At 46.6% G+C, this 19,840-nt stretch overlaps 1 protein-coding gene across 3 annotated transcripts in view; it reads right to left on the minus strand.

The window, feature by feature from the left end:
• The window catches only part of LOC121317957 (LHFPL tetraspan subfamily member 3 protein-like), a 54,017-nt gene extending 34,177 nt beyond the window's left edge, over window positions 1–19,840 (minus strand). For all 3 annotated transcript variants that reach the window (XM_041254052.1, XM_041254050.1, XM_041254051.1), the window contains exon 1: window positions 19,095–19,840. In XM_041254052.1, coding sequence (XP_041109986.1) covers window positions 19,095–19,521 — 427 coding nt within the window. In that variant the 5' untranslated portion in view covers window positions 19,522–19,840. The remainder of the gene's footprint in view (window positions 1–19,094) is intronic.

The following is a 19,840-nucleotide window of genomic DNA, read 5'->3' on the forward strand; positions in this document are numbered from 1 at the left end:
AAACAGCATCCACACACAAACAGCATCCACACCCAAACAGCATCCACACCCAAACAGCATCCACACCCAAACAGCATCCACACCCAAACAACATCCACACCCAAACAGCATCCACACCCAAACAGCATCCACACCCAAACAGCATCCACACCCAAACAACATCCACACCCAAACAGCATCCACACCCAAACAACATCCACACCCAAACAACATCCACACCCAAACAACATCCACACCCAAACAGCATCCACACCCAAACAGCATCCACACCCAAACAACATCCACACCCAAACAGCATCCACACCCAAACAGCATCCACACCCAAACAACATCCACACCCAAACAGCATCCACACCCAAACAACATCCACACCCAAACAACATCCACACCCAAACAACATCCACACCCAAACAACATCCACACAACATCCAACACAAACAGCATCCACACACAAACATCCACACCCAAACAGGATCCACACCCAAACAGCATCCACACCCAAACAGCATCCACACCCAAACAGCATCCACACCCAAACAGCATCCACACCCAAACAGCATCCACACCCAAACAGCATCCACACCCAAACAGCATCCACACACAAACAGCATCCACACCCAAACAGCATCCACACCCAAACAGCATCCACACACAAACAGCATCCACACCCAAACAGCATCCACACCCAAACAGCATCCACACCCAAACAGCATCCACACCCAAACAGCATCCACACCCAAACAACATCCACACCCAAACAACATCCACACCCAAACAGCATCCACACCCAAACAGCATCCACACCCAAACAACATCCACACCCAAACAGCATCCACACCCAAACAGCATCCACACCCAAACAGCATCCACACCCAAACAGCATCCACACCCAAACAACATCCACACCCAAACAGCATCCACACCCAAACAGCATCCACACCCAAACAACATCCACACCCAAACAGCATCCACACCCAAACAACATCCACACCAAGCAGCATCCACACCCAAACAACATCCACACCCAAACAACATCCACACCCAAACAGCATCCACACCCAAACAGCATCCACACCCAAACAACATCCACACCCAAACAACATCCACACCCAAACAACATCCACACCCAAACAACATCCACACCCAAACAGCATCCACACCCAAACAACATCCACACCCAAACAACATCCACACCCAGCAGCATCCACACCCAAACAACATCCACACCCAAACAACATCCACACCCAAACAGCATCCACACCCAAACAACATCCACACCCAAACAGCATCACAAGCAATATCCTGACTTGACAGGGAATTCATCCAGACATGGTAAACATTACTTTCGTTCTGTATTAAGCTATCAATCTACACTGAACAAAAATATAAACGCAACATGCAACAATTTCAAAGATTTTACTGAGTTACAGTTCATATAAGGAAATCAGTCAATTGAAATAAATTCATTAGGCCCTAATCTATGGAATACACATATGCATCTGTTGGTCACAGATACCTTAAAAAAAGCAGGGGCATGGATCAGAAAACCAGTCAGTATGTGGTGTGACCACGTTTGCCCCATGCAGCACGACACATCTCCTTCGCATCGAGTTGATCAGGCTGTTGATTGTGGCCTGTGGAATGGTGTCCCACTCCTCTTCAATGGCTGTGTGAAGTTGCTGGATATTGGCTGGAACTGGAACACACTGTCGTACACGTCGATCCAGAGCATCCCAAACATGCTCAATGGGTGAAATGTCTGGTGAGTATGCAGGCCATGGAAGAACTGGGACATTTTCAGCTTCCAGGAATTGTGTACAGATCCTTGCGACATGGGGCCGTGCATTATCATGCTGAAACATGAGGTGATGGCGGTGGATGAATGGCACGAAAATGGGCCTCAGGATCTCGTCACGGTATCTCTGTGCATTCAAACTGCCATCAATAAAATGCAATGGTGTTCGTTGTCCATAGCTTATGCCTGCCCACACCATAACCCCACTGCCACCATGGGGCACTCTGTTCACAGTGTTGACATCAGCAAACCGCTCGCCCACACGATGCCATACACGCTGTCTGCCATCTGCCCGGTACAGTTGAAACCGGGATTCATCCGTGAAGAGAACACTTTTCCAGCGTGCCAGTGGCCATCGAAGGTGAGCATTTGCCCACTGAAGTCGGTTATGACGCTGAGCTGCAGTCAGGTCAAGACCCTGGTGAGGACGACGAGCACGCAGATGAGCTTCCCTGAGACGGTTTCTGATAGTTTGTGCAGAAATTCTTCAGTTGTGCAGACCCACTGTTTCATCAGCTGTCCTGGTGGCTGGTCTCAGATGATCGCGCAGGTGAAGAAGCCGGATGTGGAGGTCCTGGGCTGGCATGGTTACACGTGGTCTACGGTTGTGAGGCTGGTTGGACGTACTGCCAAATTCTCTAAAACGACATTGGAGGCTACTTATGGTAGAGAAATTAACATTCAATTCTCTGGCAACAGCTCTGGTGGACATTCCTGCAGTCAGCATGCCAATTGCACGCTACCTCAAAACCTGAGACATCTGTGGCATTGTGTTGTGTGACAGAACTGCACATTTTAGAGTGGCCTTTTATTGTCCCCAGCACAAGGTGCACCTGTGTAATGATCATGCTGTTTAATCCGCTTCTTGATATGCCACACCTGTCAGGTGGATGGATTATCTTGGCAAAGGAGAAATGCTCACTAACAGGGATGTAAACAAATTTGTGCGCAAAATTTGAGAGAAATAAGATTTTTGTGCGTAAGGAAAATTTCTGGGATCTTTTATTTCAGCTCATGAAACATGGGAGCAACACTTTACATGTTGCGTTTATATTTTTGTTCAGCGTATGAAAAACGTTGACGTTGTTGTAAAGCTAGTTATAAATTGGTCCTACAATGACAGACTATGATTAATATGAATTGTTGGTAAAAGGGCATGGCCCTCACACTGCATGATGGTCTATTTCATTTTGGTATACTGATAGATTATTATGAGATCATTAAGAATAAATAACAATGTTAGAACTGTAATCTGATATGTCATGGTAGAACATAATTTGATGAATGTTGAATTACTGTGCCATACTTACATATCAATTTGAATAGAAGCATCAAAATGGAACAATAATTACAGAGAATACGAACTAATTATCATATAAGTAAAAATCCAATAGTTACCTCACTTGATTATTTGGGTAATCTTGATAAAATGAGTTGAAAAACACCCTGTGTGTGTGAGTTCCAGTGCAGTGCCTGGTGAGTTCCCGTGCAGTGCCTGGTGAGTTCCCGTGCAGTGCCTGGTGAATTCCAGTGCAGTGCCTGGTGATTTCCAGTGCAGTGCCTGGTGAGTTCCCGTGCAGTGCCTGGTGATTTCCAGTGCAGTGCCTGGTGATTTCCAGTGCAGTGCCTGGTGAGTTCCAGTGCAGTGCCTGGTGAGTTCCCGTGCAGTGCCTGGTGAGTTCCAGTGCAGTGCCTGGTGATTTCCAGTGCAGTTCCTGGTGAGTTCCAGTGCAGTGCCTGGTGAGTTCCAGTGCAGTGCCTGGTGAGTTCCCGTGCAGTGCCTGGTGATTTCCAGTGCAGTGCCTGGTGATTTCCAGTGCAGTGCCTGGTGATTTCCAGTGCAGTGCCTGGTGATTTCCAGTGCAGTGCCTGGTGATTTCCAGTGCAGTGCCTGGTGATTTCCAGTGCAGTGCCTGGTGATTTCCAGTGCAGTGCCTGGTGATTTCCAGTGCAGTGCCTGGTGATTTCCAGTGCAGTGCCTGGTGATTTCCAGTGCAGTGCCTGGTGATTTCCAGTGCAGTGCCTGGTGATTTCCAGTGCAGTGCCTGGTGATTTCCAGTGCAGTGCCTGGTGAGTTCCAGTGCAGTGCCTGGTGAGTTCCTGTGCAGTGCCTGGTGAGTTCCAGTGCAGTGCCTGGTGAGTTCCAGTGCAGTGCCTGGTGAGTTCCCGTGCAGTGCCTGGTGATTTCCAGTGCAGTGCCTGGTGATTTCCAGTGCAGTGCCTGGTGATTTCCAGTGCAGTGCCTGGTGATTTCCAGTGCAGTGCCTGGTGATTTCCAGTGCAGTGCCTGGTGATTTCCTGTGCAGTGCCTGGTGATTTCCAGTGCAGTGCCTGGTGATTTCCAGTGCAGTGCCTGGTGATTTCCAGTGCAGTGCCTGGTGAGTTCCAGTGCAGTGCCTGGTGAGTTCCCGCGCAGTGCCTGGTGAGTTCCAGTGCAGTGCCTGGTGAGTTCCAGTGCAGTGCCTGGTGAGTTCCCGTGCAGTGCCTGGTGAGTTCCAGTGCAGTGCCTGGTGATTTCCAGTGCAGTGCCTGGTGATTTCCAGTGCAGTGCCTGGTGAGTTCCAGTGCAGTGCCTGGTGAGTTCCCGTGCAGTGCCTGGTGAGTTCCAGTGCAGTGCCTGGTGAGTTCCTGTGCAGTGCCTGGTGAGTTCCAGTGCAGTGCCTGGTGAGTTCCTGTGCAGTGCCTGGTGAGTTCCTGTGCAGTGCCTGGTGATTTCCAGTGCAGTGCCTGGTGAGTTCCAGTGCAGTGCCTGGTGATTTCCAGTGCAGTGCCTGGTGATTTCCAGTGCAGTGCCTGGTGATTTCCAGTGCAGTGCCTGGTGATTTCCAGTGCAGTGCCTGGTGATTTCCAGTGCAGTGCCTGGTGATTTCCAGTGCAGTGCCTGGTGAGTTCCTGTGCAGTGCCTGGTGAGTTCCAGTGCAGTGCCTGGTGAGTTCCAGTGCAGTGCCTGGTGATTTCCAGTGCAGTGCCTGGTGAGTTCCCGTGCAGTGCCTGGTGAGTTCCTGCGCAGTGCCTGGTGAGTTCCAGTGCAGTGCCTGGTGAGTTCCCGTGCAGTGCCTGGTGAGTTCCCATGCAGTGCCTGGTGATGGCATGGGATTCAAGACTGAACTTTCCCTTTTCTGTCACAATTAAACCATTGACCACACTCCATTCGATAACAACTAACACAATGTCAAGTGAAAAGAGTACAGTCGGAAAATCTGAACTTTGTGAGGACATTTCATTGCATCCCCTGAAGAAGAGGACAGAATGCCTCCCTGTGATGAGCATGGCTAAGACATGGCTTTAGTGTGTCGATGCTGTAAGCCATGGCTTTATTATGTACTGCATTGCATCATACTGCTAGAATGTAAAGAGCCCCCAAGGCATGTCTGACAGGATTAATAACATCACAGGTTTTAAGACTGATCTCTAATCCCTTGTATATAAACACATACTTGTGATTTACTGACCGGCGATGCACAAGGGTCCATTTCCAGCAGGATGGAGGGCTGGAGTGTTATTGAACTGTGACTGACTGTCTGAATTGTGCTCTGTTATACTATGTATATTACAGATTAAAAAACCTGGGGTGCTGTCACCATGACTTATTACTGCAGAGCTCATTGGAGTGAGGCAGTTCTGTGCAGGAGAGATTCATTCACTTCTCCATCAATTACACATGAGGGTCCTGTCCATCCTGCCGCTCGCACATTGGGGTCAATCACACCTTCCACTGACTCACAGCTCAGCAACACTTACAAAGCTCATTATTTACACCAGCATATAAGTGGCATTTAGCTTTACAGCAGTGTGCAAGGGCTACAGCAGCAGCAGGGTTACAGCATTCTAGCTTTACAACAGCGTGCACGGGCTACAGCAGCAGCAAGGTTACAGTATTCTAGCTTTACAACAGCGTGCATGGGCTACAGCAGCAGCAAGGTTACAGTATTCTAGCTTTACAACAGCGTGCATGGGCTACAGCAGCAGCAAGGTTACAGTATTCTAGCTTTACAACAGTGTGCATGGGCTACAGCAGCAGCAAGGTTACAGTATTCTAGCTTTACAACAGTGTGCACGGGCTACAGCAGCAGCAAGGTTACAGTATTCTAGCTTTACAACAGCGTGCATGGGCTACAGCAGCAGCAAGGTTACAGTATTCTAGCTTTACAACAGTGTGCATGGGCTACAGCAGCAGCAAGGGTTACAGTATTCTAGCTTTACAACAGTGTGCACGGGCTACAGCAGCAGCAAGGGTTACAGCATTCTAGCTTTACAACAGCGTGCACGGGCTACAGCAGCAGCAAGGTTACAGTATTCTAGCTTTACAACAGCGTGCATGGGCTACAGCAGCAGGGTTACAGTATTCTAGCTTTACAACAGTGTGCACGGGCTACAGCAGCAGCAAGGTTACAGTATTCTAGCTTTACAACAGCGTGCAAGGGCTACAGCAGCAGCAAGGTTACAGTATTCTAGCTTTACAACAGTGTGCATGGGCTACAGCAGCAGCAAGGTTACAGTATTCTAGCTTTACAACAGCGTGCATGGGCTACAGCAGCAGGGTTACAGTATTCTAGCTTTACAACAGTGTGCACGGGCTACAGCAGCAGCAGCAGGGTTACAGCATTCTAGCTTTACAACAGCGTGCACGGGCTACAGCAGCAGCAGGGTTACAGCATTCTAGCTTTACAACAGCGTGCACGGGCTACAGCAGCAGCAAGGTTACAGTATTCTAGCTTTACAACAGTGTGCACGGGCTACAGCAGCAGCAAGGGTTACAGTATTCTAGCTTTACAACAGTGTGCATGGGCTACAGCAGCAGCAGGGTTACAGCATTCTAGCTTTACAACAGCGTGCACGGGCTACAGCAGCAGCAAGGTTACAGTATTCTAGCTTTACAACAGTGTGCACGGGCTACAGCAGCAGGGTTACAGTATTCTAGCTTTACAACAGTGTGCACGGGCTACAGCAGCAGCAAGGTTACAGCATTCTAGCTTTACAACAGCGTGCACGGGCTACAGCAGCAGCAAGGGTTACAGTATTCTAGCTTTACAACAGTGTGCATGGGCTACAGCAGCAGCAAGGTTACAGTATTCTAGCTTTACAACAGTGTGCACGGGCTACAGCAGCAGCAAGGGTTACAGCATTCTAGCTTTACAACAGCGTGCAAGGGCTACAGCAGCAGCAAGGGTTACAGCATTCTAGCTTTACAACAGCGTGCAAGGGCTACAGCAGCAGCAAGGTTACAGTATTCTAGCTTTACAACAGTGTGCAAGGGCTACAGCAGCAGCAAGGTTACAGTATTCTAGCTTTACAACAGTGTGCACGGGCTACAGCAGCAGCAAGGGTTACAGTATTCTAGCTTTACAACAGCGTGCAAGGGCTACAGCAGCAGCAAGGGTTACAGTATTCTAGCTTTACAACAGTGTGCACGGGCTACAGCAGCAGCAAGGTTACAGTATTCTAGCTTTACAACAGCGTGCACGGGCTACAGCAGCAGCAGGGTTACAGTATTCTAGCTTTACAACAGTGTGCACGGGCTACAGCAGCAGCAAGGTTACAGTATTCTAGCTTTACAACAGCGTGCATGGGCTACAGCAGCAGCAGGGTTACAGTATTCTAGCTTTACAACAGTGTGCACGGGCTACAGCAGCAGCAGGGTTACAGCATTCTAGCTTTACAACAGCGTGGACAGGCTACAGCAGCAGCAGCAGGGTTACAGCATTCTAGCTTTACAACAGCGTGCACGGGCTACAGCAGCAGCAAGGGTTACAGTATTCTAGCTTTACAACAGCGTGCACGGGCTACAGCAGCAGCAGGGTTACAGCATTCTAGCTTTACAACAGTGTGCACGGGCTACAGCAGCAGCAAGGGTTACAGCATTCTAGCTTTACAACAGCGTGCACGGGCTACAGCAGCAGCAAGGTTACAGTATTCTAGCTTTACAACAGCGTGCATGGGCTACAGCAGCAGCAGGGTTACAGTATTCTAGCTTTACAACAGTGTGCACGGGCTACAGCAGCAGCAAGGTTACAGCATTCTAGCTTTACAACAGTGTGCACGGGCTACAGCAGCAGCAAGGTTACAGTATTCTAGCTTTACAACAGTGTGCACGGGCTACAGCAGCAGCAGGGTTACAGTATTCTAGCTTTACAACAGTGTGCATGGGCTACAGCAGCAGCAAGGGTTACAGCATTCTAGCTTTACAACAGTGTGCACGGGCTACAGCAGCAGCAAGGTTACAGTATTCTAGCTTTACAACAGTGTGCAAGGGCTACAGCAGCAGCAAGGGTTACAGTATTCTAGCTTTACAACAGCGTGCACGGGCTACAGCAGCAGCAGGGTTACAGCATTCTAGCTTTACAACAGCGTGCACGGGCTACAGCAGCAGCAAGGTTACAGTATTCTAGCTTTACAACAGTGTGCAAGGGCTACAGCAGCAGCAAGGGTTACAGCATTCTAGCTTTACAACAGTGTGCATGGGCTACAGCAGCAGCAGGGTTACAGCATTCTAGCTTTACAACAGTGTGCATGGTCTACAGCAGCAGCAAGGTTACAGTATTCTAGCTTTACAGCAGTGTGCACGGGCTACAGCAGCAGCAAGGTTACAGTATTCTAGCTTTACAACAGCGTGCACGGGCTACAGCAGCAGCAAGGTTACAGTATTCTAGCTTTACAACAGCGTGCAAGGGCTACAGCAGCAGCAGGGTTACAGCATTCTAGCTTTACAACAGCGTGCACGGGCTACAGCAGCAGCAGGGTTACAGCATTCTAGCTTTACAACAGTGTGCACGGGCTACAGCAGCAGCAGGGTTACAGCATTCTAGCTTTACAACAGCGTGCACGGGCTACAGCAGCAGCAGGGTTACAGCATTCTAGCTTTACAACAGTGTGCATGGGCTACAGCAGCAGCAGGTTACAGCATTCTAGCTTTACAACAGTGTGCACGGGCTACAGCAGCAGCAAGGTTACAGTATTCTAGCTTTACAACAGTGTGCATGGGCTACAGCAGCAGCAAGGTTACAGTATTCTAGCTTTACAACAGTGTGCACGGGCTACAGCAGCAGCAAGGTTACAGTATTCTAGCTTTACAACAGTGTGCATGGGCTACAGCAGCAGCAAGGTTACAGTATTCTAGCTTTACAGCAGTGTGCAAGGGCTACAGCAGCAGGGTTACAGTATTCTAGCTTTACAACAGTGTGCACGGGCTACAGCAGCAGCAGGGTTACAGCATTCTAGCTTTACAACAGCGTGCACGGGCTACAGCAGCAGGGTTACAGTATTCTAGCTTTACAACAGCGTGCACTGGCTGCAGCAGCAGGGTTACAGTATTCCCATTTACCTGAGAACAAGCCTTCTTAATATTTACTGTGTGATAAAGAGCCTTGTTCCCTCTGTCCTGAATCTGCTTGGAGGTTATCGTCTATTAAACACTTGATCGTGATTAATTTAGACATACTGTACTAAAACAAACCTGACTAGAAGTCTTTCTCGATGTCTACAATGCTTTGAGTTTGAACTAGTGAGTGGGGCTGCTAATCCCTTTAGAGCTGTACTCCTCCAGCCCTGTGATTACACTGCTTGCTCTTCTCTCACTCCAGGGCATTCTATAACTGAGGTGATCTTGCACAGGCTTTCTAAAGGTCTGGGCTGTATATACCTTTCTGTCTTTGTAGTTTAGCGTTCTGCCTCTTGTCATGGGACTTAATTGAAATGAGTTCACCTGCCTCTTACGGTAAAACATTTCTAGAAAGGCATCCTTTGATTCTGTATTTATTCATTTTATAACTCAACTGGATTCTTCAAAAACTGTGGATTGTTCAAAGAAGCCACAGTGAACACAGGCTCCTTCATCACGGGTCCCTTTAGTCAGCTACAAGTGGTGGATTATCAATATCAATAGAATATTATACGAGCATCACATAAATTAGAAATGTTTTAAGTGTGATAAACAAAGTGCTGAATCAGTGTTCAAATAATCCACAGCTTCTCAAAGTGCTGCATTATTTTAGTGATTCGACACATGTTGCTGTTTATCCCGTTCAAACTATCTTCTTGTGAGATTACTGTACATCTGCATTTACCTACTGCTCACAAACTCTGCCCTCCAAGTACTGTTGAGACCAAGAAATGTAGGGAGCAAGAGTCCCCCTTATGTGAAAACAGGTCAGGAAGAGCCACTGAACTCCTATCATGAGAAGACAGGTATGAAAAACATGTCTATTAATGTGTTATAAAGTAAAAGAGATTTTATATATATATATATATATAAAACATGATCATTGTTTCAACTATTTATCCACAAATGATTCAGCATTCAATATCCATGTGTGAAAAAGTACAAAAACCTTTAGATTCAGTAACTGGTGGCACCCCCTTGAGCAGCAATGACTTCAACTGAGCGTTTCCTGTAACTGTTGGTCAGTCTCTCGCATCGGTTTTGAGGAATTTTGGCCCATTCCTCCTTACAGACCTTACAGAGCGCCGAACGCTCCTGGTATTTACTGTGGTCTTGAACTGTCGATGAGATTTTGGGATCAATACTACTAACAACCAAACGAGCAAGATGGGCCGAATTGGCCTCCTCTCGTTTGTAAACTTTCTTCTGTTCTTATGTTATGTGTTAAAGAGGTCTTATTTGTCTAACAGTGGATTGGTGGAGCCCAAATCCTTAGAAATGGTTTTGTAACTCTTTCTAGACCAATGAGCATCAATAACTGTTTTTCTGAGGTGCGCAGAATTTTCTTTTGATCGTGGCATGACATGTTTCCACACACCTGCATGGTGAAGACCAAACTCACAAAGTTTCTGATCTTTATATAGGATGAGGCCTCCCAAACTCACCACTGAAAATCTACCTAATTATTTAAACATCTGATTCTAATTAACTCCTTAATTGAGCTGATAAAACCAGGGGCAAATTATATATAATATATATATATATATATATATATATATATATATATATTTATATATATATATATATATATATAATATATATCTGTATATAATTATTGTGTAAAACACCTAAAAACACACACACACAGACACACACACACACACACACACACACACACACACACACACAGTGATTAGAAGCTTGGTGTAATCAGGTTCACTCCATTTTTAAATGCTGTCTATGATTAGAGCTACAGCAGATGAAGGTTATCCCAAGACTGCATGCTCTCATTTTCATCCATTCCAAATTCCTTTTAAAATCAAAATCAATGCTGGCACTGAAACACTGAATTAGCATAGCACCTCACTGCCAACAAGAATAATAATACATGAGCTGCATATGTTCAGAGCTATTGTTGAATTTTTAATGTCTGCAGTATGTTTGATATATACATTTTTTAAATTTACAGTGCCCAATTATTTTACCCCTGATTTCCCCCCCATCTTAGAATGTCCAGTCACTTTTTTTCTTCTCGCCGCAACAGCTCAGGAACACTGAAGCTTCAGTGAGCGTCCTCTGATCCCACGAGCGAGTCAGCTTCCTCTTCTACACCCAGGAACTCGAGAGCGATGTCAGCGAGCTACCGGCTTCACCAGCCCTGCAGAGCTGCTCAGGAACACTGAAGCTTCAGTGAGCGTCCTCTGATCCCACGAGCGAGCCAGCTTCCTCTTCTACACCCAGGAACTCGAGAGCGATGTCCCAGCTCGAGCTAAGCTTCACCATCCCTGGCCAGAGCTGCTCGGGAACCCTGAAGCTTCAGTGATCGTCCCTCTGATCCCACGAGCGAAGTCAGCTTCCTCTGAGCTCTACTACGAAGTCCTCAGGAAACTCGAGAGGTCGATGTCAGCGAGCTACGGCTTCACCAGCCCTGCAACTTCTCAGATAACACCCCTGCAGAGCGTGCTCATCCCCCGAACACGGAAGCTTCCTCTGTCTAGCGTCCTCTGATTCCCACGACGAGCAGGCCAATGCATAGCTGCTCAGGCTTCCTCGTTCTACACCCAGGACTCGAGAGCGATGTCATTCGAGCTACCGCGTTCACCAGCCCTGCAGAGCTGCTCAGGGAACACTGACGCTTCAGTGAGTCGTCCTCTGTATCCCACGAGTCCTTTGAGCAGCCAGCTTCCTCTTCTACAGACCCCAGGAACTCGAGAGCGATGTCAGCTTTGCACCCAGGAACTCGAGAGCGATGTCAGCGAGCTACCGGCTTCACCAGCCCTGCAGAGCTGCTCAGGAACACTGAAGCTTCAGTGAGCGTCCTCTGATCCCACGAGCGAGCCAGCTTCCTCTTCTACACCCAGGAACTCGAGAGCGATGTCAGCGAGCTACCGGCTTCACCAGCCCTGCAGAGCAGCTCAGGAACACTGAAGCTTCAGTGAGCGTCCTCTGACCCTACGAACCGAGCCACCTTCCTATCACAGCACAACCCCTGGACCCGACTTTCAAAGCTGGTAACTGATATGCAGTAAATAAATCTGCTTTAATAAAGCTCCAGAATTAAGAGAACAAAACACATATGTACTAAATTACAGCAAACCAGAACATTAATTGCAAAAGCAAACTGATAAGGCGAATAATATAATCGCATCCCAATCAGACCCTTTATCCCAAGTTCCACCTGTTAAACCAGGAGCTTGCCTACGAGCCCACAGGTTAACAAGTCTCATCTTGAACAAGGCAGTAATTTATCTGCAGAGCGGCTTCTCTGGTCTAGCAGGCAGTGTAGATGAATGCGTTCAGGAGCTGTCCATCACTTAGAGGTCTCCTTGTACATACATCACTTCCACGTGGGGCAGTGAGAGCACTGCAGCAAAAGCAGACATGACCCAATAGCACAGGCTGGCTGAGCTCCAGAGGCTGAGGAGTGCCCCGGGGGAGAGGGGACACATTCACTGTCACTCAGACTGTCTGGAGCCAGAGAGAATGGGAGCCACACTCCCAGCACTCACAGACAAAACAACCCTTGGTGTACATGGGCGATTCCAGGGGTCTGGGAAGTGAATCGCACACCTGCACTGCACTTTCACTACGAAGACACTTTACATACCAGTTCCACACACGCACAAGCACATGCATGCACGCGCACACACATGCATGCACGCACTCACGCATGCACGCACACATGCATGCACAAACACACGCACGCACGCACGCACGCACACACACACCAGTACAGTAACGAAGCTGGATGACTGTGACAGGCAACAGTTTTGAAATTCCAAATCCAGGCCACTCCATTCCAGGACTTGGCCCGAGTCAGGACTTAAATGTGCATTTCAACCTGCCGTTGCTTTCCAGCGCACAGGCAGGAAAGGCTTTTAAATGACTGTTCTTCTGGGAAAACTTGCTCTCCATTTATACATATTTGATAAAAACAAAACCCTACTATTGTAACCTATTTGACTGTAGCTGCTTTACCGGCAGTGTTTGCTGCAGACTTCTGTGTCAAGAAATACGTGTATGAGTTTATAACAGGACCTCAGCAAATGCCAGCAGAGGAGGGTGAGCGTAGAACATGATGATATATGTTGACAGAGTGAATGGAATTGTAATGCAATGAGCCAATACACACCAGACATGTCCACAGTGTGCTCTACAGTACCACAAGTACTGCCGTGTAATATTTCAGCTGCAGTCAGCTAACTCTGCCCTTAGAAACAAGCCGTATAGGAATCTATAGCTATTATAGAAAATCCACATACAATTAAAGCAATACATTGCCAGGTTTGAAGAACAGTACTGTATATAAATCAACACAAATCCATAATAGATATCTATAGAAGCGAGTGTGATTTATAGATATATCTATAGGTTATGAAAACAATCCTGTCGCTTTTCTACAGTGATCTATAGTTTATTTTGATTAGATTTTTCTGAGGGGCTGCTAAGGACTCCTCAGGTTATAAATGCTCCTCAGTGACACATTGAAATAGTACAGATGCTGTTCTTGTTTGTTAATGAAAGCAGCACCCAACCCTTTTAACTGCACACCTGTGTCGGCTGTGCTGTAACATCTCATGAGTGTGTCTCTCTGAGGAATCAATATGCTGGCAAGACTGCCTGTGCTATTCCTACAGGAAACAAGCACGCCGTCTCTCTGTGTCTCTCACTCACAGAGGGAGCGTCTACAGCTGACAGTTGCCTCAGTCTAGCCAGCACATCCTCAGACACTGTGGAGGCTGTGCCATATTTTTCTTTTTCAAAGTGCCAAACCTGTGCCTCCATTTTGAGGAGAACTCCTCTCGGTCTAACTTGAAGACTCCGGTTTTACTTCTCAGCCTTCTCTAAACCTTTCAGCGAGAGAATGAACGAATCAAGAATATTAATAACCATCATCATCATAACAACAATAATAATATCAATATCTGATCTATTCTGCTGCTGATGCAATACCTATCTCGTATCATTTTCATATCACAGTCGAGGAAGAAAATGCATTTTAATTCAAAACTGTCAAGCAACACTATAACTTATACCAATGCATCTTCAACAAAAAGCGCTCTCTGAAGACAAATGAATGTTGCAGCCGGCAGTCTAAACAGGAAGCAAATCCATCCATTCTGCCAGCAATCGGGAACGTCAAGCACGGAATATTATTAAAACTTAATAAGAAGAAACACACGCTCTTATTCGAATACGGTACAAGCACGCTTCCCCAATGAAGCGGGTCAAAAACACCTGATTATCGCACCTTTCTGGGCAACAAAGCATGACTTCACTGTGTAACCACAAGGATATTCACGTTTCACTGGCATTATCACAGTTAGCTATCAGTGCTTGTAATATATTCAAATTTAAACTCTAGAGAAGGTTTCCACCAAACGAGATTCCTCGATTCAACTTGTGTTCATTCATTATTGTTTGGCCAGGATAAGAACTCACTGAGAAATGCATTTCATTTACAAGGGGGTCCTGGAGCACCAAGCACATCATCATACTCCTATCACAAGAGGGTCCTGGAGAGACAGCACCCAGCACATCATCATACTCCTATCACAAGAGGGTCCTGGAGAGACAGCACCCAGCACATCATCATACTCCTATCACAAGAGGGTCCTGGAGAGACAGCACCCAGCACATCATCATACTCCTATCACAAGAGGGTCCTGGAGAGACAGCACCCAGCACATCATCATACTCCTATCACAAGAGGGTCCTGGAGAGACAGCACCCAGCACAAGATCATCATACTCCTATCACAAGAGGGTCCTGGAGAGACAGCACCCAGCACATCATCATACTCCTATCACAAGAGGGTCCTGGAGAGACAGCACCCAGCACATCATCATACTCCTATCACAAGAGGGTCCTGGAGAGACAGCACCCAGCACATCATCATACTCCTATCACAAGAGGGTCCTGGAGAGACAGCACCCAGCACATCATCATACTCCTATCACAAGAGGGTCCTGGAGAGACAGCACCCAGCACATCATCACTCATACTCCTATCACAAGAGGGTCCTGGAGAGACAGCACCCACACATATCATCATACTCCTATCACAAGAGGGTCCTGGAGAGACAGCACCCAGCACACATATCATCATACTCCTATCACAAGAGGGTCCTGGAGAGACAGCACCCACACACATCATCATACTCCTATCACAAGAGGGTCCTGGAGAGACAGCACCCAGCACATCATCATACTCCTATCACAAGAGGGTCCTGGAGAGACAGCACCCAGCACATCATCATACTCCTATCACAAGAGGGTCCTGGAGAGACAGCACCCAGCACATCATCATACTCCTATCACAAGAGGGTCCTGGAGAGACATCACAGGGTCCCAGCACCCACACATCATCATACTCCTATCACAAGAGGGTCCTGGAGAGAGCACCCAGCACATCATCATACTCCTATCACAAGAGGGTCCTGGAGAGACAGCACCCAGCACATCATCATACTCCTATCACAAGAGGGTCCTGGAGAGACAGCACCCAGCACATCATCATACTCCTATCACAAGAGGGTCCTGGAGAGACAGCACCCAGCACATCATCATACTCCTATCACAAGAGGGTCCTGGAGAGACAGCACCCAGCACATCATCATACTCCTATCACAAGAGGGTCCTGGAGAGACAGCACCCAGCATATCATCATACTCCTATCACAAGAGGGTCCTGGAGAGACAGCACCCAGCACATCATCATACTCCTATCACAAGAGGGTCCTGGAGAGACAGCACCCACATCATACTCCTATCACATCATACTCCTATCACAAGAGGGTCCTGGAGAGACAGCACCCAGCACATCATCATGCTTTTGTAACCCAATCCTGGGTCTGTTTAAAGTCATCATACTCCTATCACAAGAGGGTCCTGGAGAGACAGGGTCACATCATCATACTCCTATCACATTGTGTTGCAGTCCTGGAGAGACTGTTTAAAGTGTTACATTGTGTTCCTATCACAAGAGGGTCCTGTTTAGACAGTGTTACATTGTGTTGCATACTCCTATCACAAGAGGGTCCTGGAGAGACAGCACCCACACATATCATCATACTCCTATCACAAGAGGGTCCTGGAGAGACAGCACCCAGCACATCATCATGCTTTTGTAACCCAATCCCGGGTCTGTTTAAAGTGTTACATTGTGTTGCAATCCTGGGTCTGTTTAAAGTGTAACATTGTGTTGCAATCCTGGGTCTGTTTAAAGTGTTACATTGTGTTGCAATCCCGGGTCTGTTTAAAGTGTTACATTGTGTTGCAATCCTGGGTCTGTTTAAAGTGTTACATTGTGTTGCAATCCTGGGTCTGTTTAAAGTGTTACATTGTGTTGCAATCCCGGGTCTGTTTAAAGTGTTACATTGTGTTGCAATCCTGGGTCTGTTTAAAGTGTTACATTGTGTTGCAATCCTGGGTCTGTTTAAAGTGTTACATTGTGTTACAATCCCGGGCCTGTTTAAAGTGTTACATTGTGTTGCAATGCCGGGTCTGTTTAAAGTGTTACATTGTGTTACAATCCCGGGTCTGTTTAAAGTGTTACATTGTGTTGCAATCCTGGGTCTGTTTAAAGTGTTACATTGTGTTGCAATCCCGGGTCTGTTTAAAGTGTTACATTGTGTTACAATCCCGGGTCTGTTTAAAGTGTTACATTGTGTTGCAATCCTGGGTCTGTTTAAAGTGTTACATTGTGTTGCAATCCCGGGTCTGTTTAAAGTGTTACATTGTGTTACAATCCCTGTTTAAAGGTACATTGTGTTACAATCCCGGGTCTGTTTAAAGTGTTACATTGTGTTACAATCCCCGGTCTGTTTAAAGTGTTACATTGTGTTGCAATCCTGGGTCTGTTTAAAGTGTTACATTGTGTTGCAAGTCCATTGTGTTGGGTCTGTTTAAAGTGTTACATTGTGTTGCAGTCCTGGGTCTGTTTAAAGTGTTACATTGTGTTTCCCGGGCAGTGTTCATTGTGTTGCTGGGTCTGTTTAAAGTGTTACATTGTGTTGCAATCCTGGGTCTGTTTAAAGTGTTACATTGTGTTGCAAGTCCTGGGTCTGTTTAAAGTGTTACATTGTGTTGTTACAATCCTGTTTAAAGTGTTACATTGTGTTGCAGTCCTGGGTCTGTTTAAAGTGTTACATTGTGTCCTGGGTCTGTTTAAAGTGTTACATTGTGTTGCAGTCCTGGGTCTGTTTAAAGTGTAACATTGTGTTGCAATCCTGGGTCTGTTTAAAGTGTTACATTGTGTTACAATCCCGGGTCTGTTTAAAGTGTAACATTGTGTTGCAATGCCGGGTCTGTTTAAAGTGTTACATTGTGTTACAATCCTGGGTCTGTTTAAAGTGTTACATTGTGTTGCAATCCCGGGCCTGTTTAAAGTGTTACATTGTGGTCCTGGGTCTGTTTAAAGTGTTACATTGTGTTGCAATCCTGGGTCTGTTTAAAGTGTTACATTGTGTTACAATCCCGGGTCTGTTTAAAGTGTTACATTGTGTTGCAATCCTGGGTCTGTTTAAAGTGTTACATTGTGTTACAATCCCGGGTCTGTTTAAAGTGTTACATTGTGTTGCAATCCCGGGTCTGTTTAAAGTGTTACAACATTGTGTTGCAATCCTGGGTCTGTTTAAAGTGTTACATTGTGTTGCAGTCCTGGGTCTGTTTAAAGTGTTACATTGTGTTGCAATCTGTTTAAAGTGTTACATTGTGTTACAATCCTGGGTCTGTTTAAAGTGTTACATTGTGTTTGTCCTGGGTCTGTTTAAAGTGTTACATTGTGTTACAATCCCCGGTCTGTTTAAAGTGTAACATTGTGTTGCAATCCTGGGTCTGTTTAAAGTGTTACATTGTGTTGTCAATCCCCGGGTCTGTTTAAAGTGTTACATTGTGTTGCAATCCCGGGTCTGTTTAAAGTGTAACATTGTGTTGCAATCCTGGGTCTGTTTAAAGTGTTACATTGTGTTGCAATCCTGGGTCTGTTTAAAGTGTTACATTGTGTTACAATCCCGGGTCTGTTTAAAGTGTTACATTGTGTTGCAATCCTGGGTCTGTTTAAAGTGTTACATTGTGTTGCAGTCCTGGGTCTGTTTAAAGTGTTACATTGTGTTGCAGTCCTGGGTCTGTTTAAAGTGTTACATTGTGTTTAAATTAAAGTGCAATCCTGGGTCTGTTTAAAGTGTTACACATTGTGTTACATTGTGTTACAATCCTGGGTCTGTTTAAAGTGTTACATTGTGTTACTGTTTAAAGTGTTACTGGGTCTGTTTAAAGTGTTACATTGTGTTACAATCCCGGGTCTGTTTAAAGTGTTACATTGTGTTGCAATCCCGGGTCTGTTTAAAGTGTTACATTGTGTTGCAATCCTGGGTCTGTTTAAAGTGTTACATTGTGTTACAATCCTGGGTCTGTTTAAAGTGTTACATTGTGTTGCAATCCCGGGTCTGTTTAAAGTGTTACATTGTGTTACAATCCCGGGTCTGTTTAAAGTGTTACATTGTGTTACAATCCCGGGTCTGTTTAAAGTGTTACATTGTGTTACAATCCCGGGTCTGTTTAAAGTGTTACATTGTGTTACAATCCCGGGTCTGTTTAAAGTGTTACATTGTGTTACAATGCCGGGGCCCAGGAATCCTTTATACAACAATAATATTATTAAACCTTTACTTGCCATTGGGACGCGTCTTCTTCTAAGGTACCACACCGAGACGACGTGAGTCGCCCGGACATACTGTTTTCGCGACCTACGCGCACTTCCGACGACCACAAGCGGGTCCCGTCCTCGAGGACATGCACGACCTCCCGCGATATCCTAATGCGCCTGCGCTAACCAATGCGGGTCCCACTGCACACACACACACACACACCTCGGGACAGTGCTGCGGATCCTAGTCCTAACACGATGCGCTAGCACTTACCGGACGTCAGCTGCATCCAGCCGCAGATCTTGTAGGCAGTGGCGGTGCTGCAGAAGAAGAAGAGGGTGAAGCAGACGATACAGGTGATGACCATCACCATGGACATCCCTATGAAGAACGAGGCCGCTTTGAAGGCGCCGGAGGGGATGGTGTCGAAGTCGGTGAAGCTGCCCCGGCACGTCAGCTCCCTGGAGATCCCGTTCCCGATGCAGTAGTGGAAGAGGCCGAAGTAGCCGGCTTGCGGCGTGTCCACTCCGTCCCCGATCCAGTAGGGCTCTATGAAACACACCACGTTAACGATGGCGAATAAGATGGTGAAAATCGCCCACAGGACTCCGATCGCCCGGGAATTCCTCAAGTAGTTCGTTTGGTAAATCTTCGCAGCGTCCTGTGCTGGTAGCATGGCTGCGGGGGTGCCGGGCACCATCTCTAACGCGGCTGTTATTGTCAATGTGATTATCAATATTTATAATGTCGTTATGCTTATGAAATATCTGTCACCAGTTTTTTTCTGTTAATATTATTATTAATCACCAACAGCAATTAACTGTGCGAGAATCAATTCACATCGCTTCCTCAGTCAAGTGAGTAAATAAATAAGAAAAGAAATCCGTCATTTTCTTCTTTCTCCTTCAAATTATAATTCGTGGTCGTGCCAAGAATTGCAGTAGACGGCGTCTCAGTGTTTATTATTAGACGAAGATCCCAGTTGCTCTCTCTCTCCTCTCTCTCTCCCTCTCTCTCTC

This window comes from Polyodon spathula, chromosome 7, assembly GCF_017654505.1.
Source record: "Polyodon spathula isolate WHYD16114869_AA chromosome 7, ASM1765450v1, whole genome shotgun sequence".
In the NCBI taxonomy this organism is placed as follows: domain Eukaryota; kingdom Metazoa; phylum Chordata; class Actinopteri; order Acipenseriformes; family Polyodontidae; genus Polyodon; species Polyodon spathula.